General features: G+C 39.6%; 1 protein-coding gene across 2 annotated transcripts; it reads left to right on the top strand.

Moving 5' to 3' along the window:
* The first annotated feature begins 2,852 nt into the window (after positions 1 to 2,852).
* Positions 2,853 to 6,925, top strand: LOC122671209 (probable WRKY transcription factor 43). 2 transcript variants are annotated; one of them, XM_043868326.1, is made up of 2 exons: positions 2,853 to 3,303; positions 6,702 to 6,925. In XM_043868326.1, the coding sequence occupies exons 1-2, from the start codon at positions 2,867 to 2,869 to the stop codon at positions 6,874 to 6,876; spliced, it is 612 nt and encodes a 203-aa protein (XP_043724261.1). In that variant the 5' UTR covers positions 2,853 to 2,866; the 3' UTR covers positions 6,877 to 6,925. The 2 variants fall into 2 exon arrangements, with proteins under 2 accessions (XP_043724261.1, XP_043724253.1); XM_043868318.1 differs by having other exon boundaries at positions 6,699 to 6,925.
* The last annotated feature ends 3,901 nt before the right edge of the window (positions 6,926 to 10,826 follow it).

Genomic DNA, 10,826 nt, shown 5'->3' with positions numbered 1-10,826 from the left:
TCTCCCTCCAAATCTGGCTCAAAAACTCCCTCTCCGACCTCTGCCATGACCCTTCCTGCTTGCAAGCTCCTCCGCAGAGCGATCTTGATATGGCCTCTGCCTCCCTCTCTTCCATCCTCCACGACCTCGACTTGCTCCTCAAATCCGGTGTCCTCCGCCAATCGAATGCCATCGTTCTCTCTCAACACTGTTCCGACTCCGGCAAAGAGGAGCTAGGTTTTTTCATCCGCGACCTCTTCGCTCGCTTGCAGGAGGAGTTTGTAAGAGGAGCTAGGTTTTTTCATCGATCTCTCTTATACCTTTTATCTTTCGATTTGAGAATTGTAGTAGTCATACACCCTAGGACAATTCAGGCTGTTGAATCTAGGGCTGAAAGACTACCTGGTTCATGAGGTCCATAGGAAAATCAGATCTGAACCTGTGATTATTGCCAGGATTAGTTGCAGGTCTTAAACCCTCCTTAAGAGTAGATGGGCAACCCACTAAGCACCAAAATCTTGGCTTCCAACCAAGATTTTTTGAACAAAACAACATGCGAGAGAGAGAGAGACGAATAAGGAGTTTGGGATTTGAGCAAAAACAACACCCAAATGGAGTTGCATAATCCACGGACAGAAGAGACAAACTAAGAAGAAAAAAACACTTGGAATGGGGTAAAGAGAAATGGAAGATTGGAAAATCAAAGGAAAGAGAGAGATGAAGGAAATGGGGATTCAAACCTTATCACAGCAAGGAAACCCCAACGACTTGGTAAAAATATTACCTATATCGCATCATAAAACGGAAAACAGAGGAAATAGAGCTCTAATGAAGGAGTTCTCTCGATTCAACGCCTGTGACTTTGAAACTTCAAGCGAAGGTTAGTAACCCCCAACTCTATTGAATCCCGGCCAAGGAAACTTCAGCAAATAAGTATTAATTTAACAATAGATTTTTGAAATTGATTCAGGCGGACAAAGGAATTGTAGATCTGGTTCGCAAGTTGGGGCTTAGAAGATCCACCCCAAGTGAGTGTGTGCAAGGGTGCAGAGGTGAGAGATGGGCAGCGGTGCCAGTTGCAGAGATGGGAAATCGACTGAGGAAAGGAAAAGGGCAAAATAGTTTTTAAAAAAAAACTGACATTATGACATCATTAATTAACAGTTATAAAAATTTTTTCGTTAGTTTTTGGGCCCAAAATGATATATTGGCCCTTAGTCGGGTGCCATTAAAATATTGATCCATTTGAAGGGGTGGCGATGAAAATTTTCCTTAATTTAAACAAAAAATTAGAACTTGACCATGTGATACATTTTGTTCGAGGCTGCCTTGTGAGCAACTGGGTTCTAATGCGAATGCCCCAACTTGGCTAGACCCAGACCTAGACCTGATCCGACGGACCACCTACCCATCCAGTTAGGTGATGACGTGTTTTTTTACTTGTACAAATGCCCTTCTATGCTATGTTGCCATTAAGAATGCATAGAGAGGTAGTTATGAAATCAAAAGGATCGTATGTGAGGAAATGGATCATTTTCATGTACGTGCAGCCGTGCAGGTCAATGTACATCTCAGAACCAATCACATGTTTATTTTATTTTCATAAATATCTATCTTTTTCTTGTAAATAACAAAAATAGGACTAGTAATCGATTGCCTCTCACATGTACGTGCATATCGGCAAGTATGTGCAGAGGAACCGAACTCTGTATGTGAAACAAACATATATAAGTAGGTGATCTGGATCCGTTACAAATACCCTACGATAAACATAATATATCTCCACACACGAATATCTACGACACGAGAATGGATCCTTTCCACATACGTTCACCTCCATGTACTACATGTCAAGTGCCAACACTTGCCCCTAACTTTTCCTTCCATATATATTGAACAAGTATTGGATCTATTTTTACACGACACATTCCACCTGAATGAATATTGTACGCTTTATGTGCCAACAACTGTTCTTTTTTGTTTTCATAAATACCCTCTCTTCACCCGATTTTGGATCCTCTACGGCGAGGCTGCCCGTCCTACCTATGCTGCGTAAACACATGATCGCATGCAAAGACCACCTTACCCTTACCCTTACCCGAGCACCTTGCCCGAGTGGGGGTAAGGCGGTCTTTGCACGTAGCCCCTTGTCTACGCAACACAGGCAGGACGGACAGGTGTGCCGTAGAAGATCTGGATCCCTCTAAATGTCAGTAAATGAAACATGTGTTGGCACCTAAAACGTACATGGTGAACGTACATGCAGGAGGAGATCTCAATTCAGAACGTACCCACCCCAGTTGGATGGACAAATTTTGGCTCCTGCCTGGGTTGTAGCCATGTTCCTACTACTCCGATCGTATGCACCAACTTGGAATCCGTTAGGTTCTTTTAGAAAATATTAAAACCTAAGAGAGTATTTGCAGGCAAATGTTTTCTCGGACGGACTATTAATATCCTTGATGCAAGGACGTCATTGGTCCATCATCACCATCACCATCACCATCACCATCACCATCGTCATCGTCATGAGATGTGCTTCTTCTAATCCAAAGAGTGGAGGTCAAGAGTGTACGTACCCTCCCCTCCTTGCATGCATTGGTGATAACGATACATGTAGTGCACGTCTCCTTTCAAATAGGGCAGTTCAACAGAAGTAGGTGAGATGTAGTTGGCTTTCGCTTGGAAGCATGGACCAAGTAATACTCCACTCGATCCTCAGGGACTTTGATTCCAAACTATAAATATATACATATAAGACTCTCTCTGTCTCTCTCTCTCTCTTTCTCTCTCATCAAGAGAGTCTGTCCAACCTCTTCTCACCTTCCACCACCTTTATTAATTAAGTTCAAGGATAGATTCTTCTCTTCAAAGTGGAAATCCAACCATGGGAGAAGGAGGAGAAGCCCCAGAAATGTTTCCAACCCACAACTCTCCATACCTATTCACAAACTCAATTCCATCCACCTCATTACACCCTCCTTCCTTACTCCACCAACCTCTTCCTCAACAAATACTTCCAGACATCGATTGGATTAGCTTCCTCTCCAACCCGATTGGATTTATTGGAGATCATCAACAAACACCATTAAAGCTCCCAGCTGTGAGTAGTACTGCCTCTGCATCATCAGTACTACTTGGTGGTGGTGGTCAAGGTGAAGAAGAGAAAGGTAGTAAGGATAAGGGAAAGTTGAGCAGGACTAATAAGAAGGCGAATCCTCCAAGGTTTGCCTTTCAGACCAGGAGCCCCGATGATATTCTTGATGATGGATACCGGTGGAGGAAATATGGGCAGAAAGCTGTGAAGAATAGCATCTATCCAAGGTGAGCTTAATTAGTGTCTCATAACCCTCATTACTAGACGTTGCATGCCCTAAAACAGTTTCATAGATTATTAAATCAATATGAACAGAGAGGGTCATATATATTCATGTCTCTCTTTCTTTCTGCTTTTTTGATGCTTTATTGTCTTCTTTTTTGTGTCATGAACTGAAGAACACCATCTGAAACTTGTTAACAAGATCTTAGATGTATGCTGGAACTCTACTGCCCCTTGGAGATGAAGCATTAATGGGGATATGTAAGACGATTCTCCAACCCCTATTAGAATCAATGTTGGTTCTCAACCTTATAGAGCAAGAATCAGTCGAATATAAGAGCTTTCTCATTTGAGAGAGAGATGTACGTGATATAGTTCATATTTACTTCTCCTACCTGTTACAAAAACGACGCCCAGAAATGGAGATTTTTGCTGAAGAAAACAAAGATAAAGACAATCACACTTTACGTGATTCACATCCAAGTAGGTAGGCTACATCCACGGCAGGCAGGCGATAGAATGGTTTCAATATCTCTCTGAACCAAAAATTACAACCCTCAAATCTCTCTCATACCCTCACAAAGAGATTAAGAACACTTTATAAGGAAACCCTAACCCAAAAAAGTACTGAAATGCCCTTGGGAGCCAACAGACTCAGTCGGTCTGGTTCAATATACATATCATTTCAAAAGTCTCGACGAACTCTATAGGAATCAGCGCTGTAGTATGCATTTTTAGGTCATTCTCATGCGTTTCGAAGATGAAACGACCCGCCGAAGAATTACCACAACACGTTTTGGTCCAAGGTCAGACTTCACCAATAACACTACCATCTTCTATAGTGTTTACTTGGAGGGGATGGACAATTTGGTGAAGTGGTATTAAAAATATAGGTTGGAGAACCATTGTTGAGTATTGATGTCTAAGTATTCTCAATGGAATTCCTACGTGTTTCAATGTCATTTTGTTTTCTTTTTATTGTCTAAATATTGAGGAGCTAAGACCATTCCAATGTTCTCTTTCGCCATGCATAAACTGAACCTACAATTAAGATAAACACGGAAATTAAAGCTTCTATATATAAATACAAATAGACCCAATAGAATCAAAATGAATCAACCATTTATAAACATTGTTGTGGACTTGGGTTGTGAACAGCCTCTGAAGGGTCATTAAAAGCCCGTAGGAGAAGAAGCATAAGACAATAGCTCACATAATTTGTAACCCTATTTCTTCCATCGTCAATGAAGTTACTCTCATTTGACTTAGACCTAGGCATCTTGCTAAACCACGTATATCTCTGCATTGTGATTTTTTGTTGTTTTGATTGTTTATTGTTTTTTCTTTCTTGCTTCGTGGTTAGGTTTTGAACTACACATATCCACCTTCTGTTTAAACTTTGGAGCAAATTGATTTAAACAAGTTTATAAATAATGTTGCATAGGACAATACACTACAATGATCAAGTTGGACCACAGAAATATATTGTACAATGGTTGGATCACCCTCTATATTCCATGAAATAAGTATTTTCCTAGCTAAGTACATGGACCACGCACCCACATGACTTTTAATAGACTACTAAATTTAACCTCTCTTTCTAATATAATTAGGGAGTGGTTTAACCAATACTATACCCGTGTAGCTATAACTCTATAATTTTCTACATATATAGTGGCATTCGGGAAACAAACTTTATGGACTTGTGTATATTCGACATTTCACGGTCCTAAAAGTCAGTTAACCTTTTGGAATTGGCGTGTGGTTTGTGTGGTTACACTTTCATCCAAAAAACAAAAAAACTTTACGGACATGTTGTGAACTTTATAATCTAATCATATATTAATTCTCAGTTAGTTGTGAAGTGAGAAAGTCTTGTTTGAAAAATAGGTACTTTTTGAAGAAACAAAAGGAAATTCACAAACATGATAGGCCACAAGCTTGAGGAAGCCACTAAATTTGACATGGAATTACCATGTATCAAAATTTGATCATCATTTTATTTTGGGAAAATGTAAAGATACTAGTTCACATGGACAAAAAAAAGGTGAGGTTTGGTAATATCTTTCTAGAGTGTTGGTTTAGGTTTTTTTTTTTTTTTCTCTCTCTCTATTACATTTGTTTATTTATTTTTATTTTTAAGGGTTTTTAGGTTTACATCAATAAGCAAGCATTTGATACTCAATTAGAACTATTTTATTCTTCTTTTTTTTCCCTTTTTTTGTACATTTACTAGGAAAAAGTTTTCCTTCTCTCGTGAAGAAGGTTCACCCAGAATCTTAGGGTCATAATTACTCCTCTTGCTAGTTGAAGGTCTGAAATACTCTCCCTTGCTTTTGACATCTTATTGGTCACAATGATGGGCAATGAGGAAGGAATGCCTCCTTCGATGTAGGCCCCTTACTTCTAATTCCATTTCTAGATCTGTTCTTAAAACTCAATATTTGATCTTTCTTCCTTTTCTCAAGTTATTTTTCCATGTCTAACAAGTTTCTAACCAGACATAAACAAGTATTATTGATCACAACATCAAAATACTCGTTTCACCACCACCACCACCACCACCAGAAGAAGGACATTTTTGGCAACGGTCTTTATAGGCTCAACAAAACACACGGTTCAATTCGAAACACATCGAGGCACAACCAACCAAGACCATAAGACAGATAGATGAACCTCAACTATAGGTAACTTTCCTCAACAACCCATAGCTCCATGATCTAAATATCTATCACGTGACAGATTAAATGGGGCCCAAATTCTATGAAGGGGGAGTAGACACCATACCCAATGTCTCTTGCCTATATGTCAAGTTTCCATCCAAATAGATATGACTAAATGGCAAAATAAATCTACAGACTACAAGAGGGTACATGGACATATAGTGACATTCATTGGATGGCTGAAAAGTACAATGATGCAATAGCAGCTAGGAAGGTATTTGATTGAAGGGATGATGTACGTTCTCTACGCCGCAACAGCGCAGCCTGTGCCTGCCATTCAGGAGGGCAGGGTAGTCATTTCACCCACCCCCATATCTCTGGGCGCAACCTACGCCCCAAGCACAGAAAACTTTCTAGCTCCCTTGATTGAATTAGGTCTTAGTTAAATTGACGTGTGATTAATCCAAACCTAAACCAATCTATCCAACTGTTAGAATTGTCAAATCATCACGCCACCTAAAATTAAGATAAATAAATGGGAAAATGATGTGCACATTGTTTAGTATGTCCTTCCATCTCAGAGTCTCTCTCCTCATTAATTATGTGAACCCCTTACTCTATTTAAAGTGCTTAATTCTTGTTTTACATTTATCTTCTTTATATGGTTATCATCTAGTTAATTAATTAATTGTCATATATATCTTTTCTTCTACTAATTAACTAATAAACTTTTGAAGAAGCTACTACCGGTGCACACACCATACATGCAATGTGAAGAAGCAGGTTCAGCGGCTATCGAAGGACACAAGCATCGTTGTGACAACATACGAAGGCATTCACAATCACCCATGTGAGAAACTAATGGAGAGCTTGAGTCCCCTACTCAAGCAGATGCAATTCCTGACAAGATTTTAAGCCAAACTGGCAAAAAAAAAGATCATGCTTGTGCTTATATTATTGACACCACATGGCTAGTACTCTTAATTAATTTATGATTGTAAAAGAATATATAGTTACAAGGACTTAGAGAGGACTTGTATAAAAATTAAACAAAATCCATGTTAATTCACACAAACAACTTACTTATCTTTGCCTTGTTGACAAACTGTCTTATTTTATTTTATTTCTTTTTTGTTGCTGTTTTTTTCATTACTATTATTATTATTATAATAAGGCGAGAGAATGTTGTTTGGGCCTCTAGAGCCTGCACGTGTACTGCCATGCTGGCCAATGGCAGTACACGTGCAAGCATCAATCTAGGAGGGATTCTGCCTTATCATGGAGAAATGCAGGGCTGTTTTGTGTCTAGGCACAAGAGCCACGCTGGCCATGCGACTAGGTCGTGTTCTTTTTCCCTTATTATTATTATTGGATAAATTGTAGCTGATGATGATGATGATGTTGATGAGTTGAGTGTTAGTTAACAATCTAGCTCTTTTACAACGAAAAAGAAAAAAAAAAATAAAGAAATCAAGTCCAAATTACAGATTGATAAATTGTAATTTATACCACTACATGTTTTGGAGTTTGGGAGGTGGAGGGGGTGGGGAAGGAGTTGTCTTTAGGGGTGCAAGTTTGGCCCTGTGAGCCCAGACCCACCCTGGTTTGCCTTGAGCCCAAACAGGCCTGGGTTGGATTTGGGTTGGATTTTTCATGTCAAAGACTAGGGCCGAACCAAGGATGAGGCCTCGGGCTAAGCCACGTCTGGACTAGAATGGCATGAGGCAAATGGATTTGTGAATAGTTATATGTGCTTAAACATGTGTTGAGTCAAATGGATTTTGTGCATCTTTTTCTCTTTTAATAGTCAATGAACTGACTTGAGATGAGGATAACTCTAACTATGAATTAGGATACTTCTTGAAGATGTTAGGGTCAGGTACGGGTAGGGCTGATCAGGTTCAACCTAGCCTTGAATGGAAAAACAGGGTCAAGGTCAATCAAGGCCAACCTCGCCTGGCCCAATCAGGGCCAATCAAGGTTTGCCTGGGCTGAGCCCGACAAGGTTAGACCTGAGTTGAAGTTTTTAGGCCTTGAGTCAGGTCAGGGCATGCCTAGGCTAAACTAAGGGAATCCAGGGTTGGGTTGGGGTTTTAAAAAGCCCTGCCCCATCTGGCCATGTTTCTGCCCTAGGATGCTTTATGGGATAAGGTGAAGAACTGAAGATAAGATAATCAAATCTGTGACCTTTTGAGAGCATGTACTTTACTTGCAAGGCACCAACCAACTGAGTAAGCAGTTGTTTTCTAGGGTTTGTAAAGCTTTCTTTTTTAATACCTCCCAGTTGAGGGCGAATTAGATGTGGGTTGGAGGAATAGATTCTTAAAAAAATCCATTTGTTTCCAAATAAAAATGATGTCAAATGACAACATTGATACATTCACCAAAATAATGGAGAAAGTTTCCTTCACATGCGGTGAAGGTTCACCTCACCATCGTCTTAGGGTTCACAAACCCCTATAGGATTTTAGTATGTTACCCCAAATGCCCTCCCAATACCCTCTCGTGTGCATTTAAAGCCCTGTGGTGAATGGATTCTAATTCACCGAGGCTTGAGGAAAATTCAATTAAAAAAAAGATTATGTCAAATGAAAGTTTTCAGTTAAAATGTTACTTCTTCATACTAATTTTACTTGAGCATTTTTCTTTTATTCGGCTCTTACCCTGAAACAAATGGAGCCTTTAAAAAAAATTGAAATTAAATTTTAGATGGGAATCACAAATTCTTGGATTTCTCTTTCTACCTACAATTTCCTTGTAAAATTTTCAACATCTTGAAGGTACCTTTTGTCGCCTTAGGTGGATTCTATATGGCCTATATATCTGTGGGTCCCATAGGGCCATGTCAATGCATGGTTCTCACAATCATATGGTACAGAATGCATAATTCAATTTGGCTAAAAATGGCATTTTATGTTAATTATCATAAATAAATCTACCATGTTAAATAAATAGCAACCAAGAATTAGACAACCTTATAATGATATTTTACCAATAGACAACCATTGGAATTTTTTTTTCTTGAGATGGAAAACTTCACTTCCAATAGAAAGCTTTACATGTAAAATTCTTTTGAAAACAAATGGAACCCTGAAACAAGGATCTAGTTTTCCTTCACCTATGTTGAAGAGAGAATCTCTTCACTCATCCATTTTGATGTTTGAAAGCCCTGAAATAGTAAAATTACAATTCAAACCTTCCTCAATAAGAGGTGAGAGTAACGATGAGATCACAATGGGGTGGCCGGGTGAAGAAAACAATGGAAAATAAACTTTTAAGATACATTTTTTATCTTTTTGCTTTCAGCATATTTTGCATAGAACCTAACAGATCCATACCTGTAAGGCAAATCATGGTGTTCTTGGAACTCTCAATACTCCCCATGAGGTTTATGATTTTTCAAGGTAAATGAGCCCTTGACCAGTTAAAAACAAAAATAAGGGGAAGATTTTTTTGTCTATGAGTGCAGCACTTGCACCAGGATGCAGGGCCAATGGGAGTGCACGATCGAGGAAGCATCGACAGGGGTAGAATTTCCACCTTTCATGGAGGTTGGGGTGGTCATTTCGCCCCATCCTGTGTCTGGGCAGAGGAGCCACAAACCTGGATATATCTTTTTTCCCAGAATTAAATAGGAACATAATTCCAATAAACGGAGCCCAAGGATCATATTCTTTTCCAATGAGGATGATGTCTATTTATTTTTAGTTCTTGGACTAGTAGCTCTAGGGATTGACTCGGCTTTGTGGGCCAGGTTTGAATTCAAATCATATTAGATTCTTCTTTGTTTGAGCTGCTCCCATGCACACAAACCAAAAGATCTCAGTTGTCTTGGTTGCAATTGTAATTGGGGAAAAAAGAGCCTGTCTAGGAGCATGGCTCCAGCATCCAGATACAACCTCTGTAAAATGACCACCTTGCCCTGCCCCATTAAAGGTGGAAATCCTGTCCTTGTTGATGCTTCTGCAAGTGTTCCCAATGGCCCTCACGATGGCACAAGAGCCACGGTTCTGGACAAAAAACTCTCATAATTTTCATGGTTAAGGAATGGGACTAGGAGAATACACAAGCAAAACTCACCCAGCATCATATACTCTCTTGGACTACTATATAGGGAAAGCGTTCTCTATGGGGGGGGGGGGGAGCGTAGGGGCCATGCGCATACTGGCATTTCAAGGGTGAAATTTCCGTCTTTCATGGAGGGTTGGGGGGTCATTTCACCCCCACTATGTCTGGTTGTGGCCTGCCCCTCCCCCCCCAACCAAGAGAACATTTTCCCATTTCTTCCCAATCAATTGGAGCCCAGAGAGAACGTATGGACTTCCTTGTATGTTCTTCACTAGTTGAATCCTCAACCCATTTCAGGTGTTCCACGATCAAATATTCAAGTATGTAGCCCTTGCACTAATGCGGTAACCATGAAAGTATGCACAGAGACATTGGTTTGAAAGCAATTTTCGATTTCACTGGGGGCTGAACGATCTTTTTGCACACAAAGGCATTGGTTTGTGTCTAGATATAGGAATCACGCGACTAGTTAGCATTATGTTTCTCTTCAAGTGCAAATATACAATGGAAAAATATTTTGGGGGCTTTGCAAAAATCATACTAACCATGCGACCAATTAGCGTTCTTTTTCCCTTCAAGTATAAAGATACTATAGAAAATCATAGTATATTTAACGCTTGATTTCACTGGGGGTTGAGCGGTCTTTTCAGCACGAAGGCATTGGTTTGTATTTAGGTGCAAGATTTACGCTAACCACATGACCAGTTAGTGTTCTTTTTCCCTTCAAATATAAATATACTATGAAAAAAGATTCGCAATGGATCATACATCCTTTCACACGAGATTTTTATTATTCT

The sequence above is a fragment of the Telopea speciosissima genome, chromosome 1 (genome assembly GCF_018873765.1).
Source record: "Telopea speciosissima isolate NSW1024214 ecotype Mountain lineage chromosome 1, Tspe_v1, whole genome shotgun sequence".
Lineage (NCBI taxonomy): Eukaryota > Viridiplantae > Streptophyta > Magnoliopsida > Proteales > Proteaceae > Telopea > Telopea speciosissima.
This window is presented reverse-complemented; position numbering and strand designations above follow the sequence as displayed.

What these genes read in the sequence shown, in the direction of transcription:
- LOC122671209 (XM_043868318.1), top strand. Translation starts at nt 2,867, where the DNA reads ATGGGAGAAGGAGGAGAAGCCCCAGAAATGTTTCCAACCCACAACTCT. An exon ending in AAGAATAGCATCTATCCAAG is followed by an intron (nt 3,304 to 6,698) that starts GTGAGCTTAATT and finishes AAACTTTTGAAG; the next exon opens with AAGCTACTACCGGTGCACAC.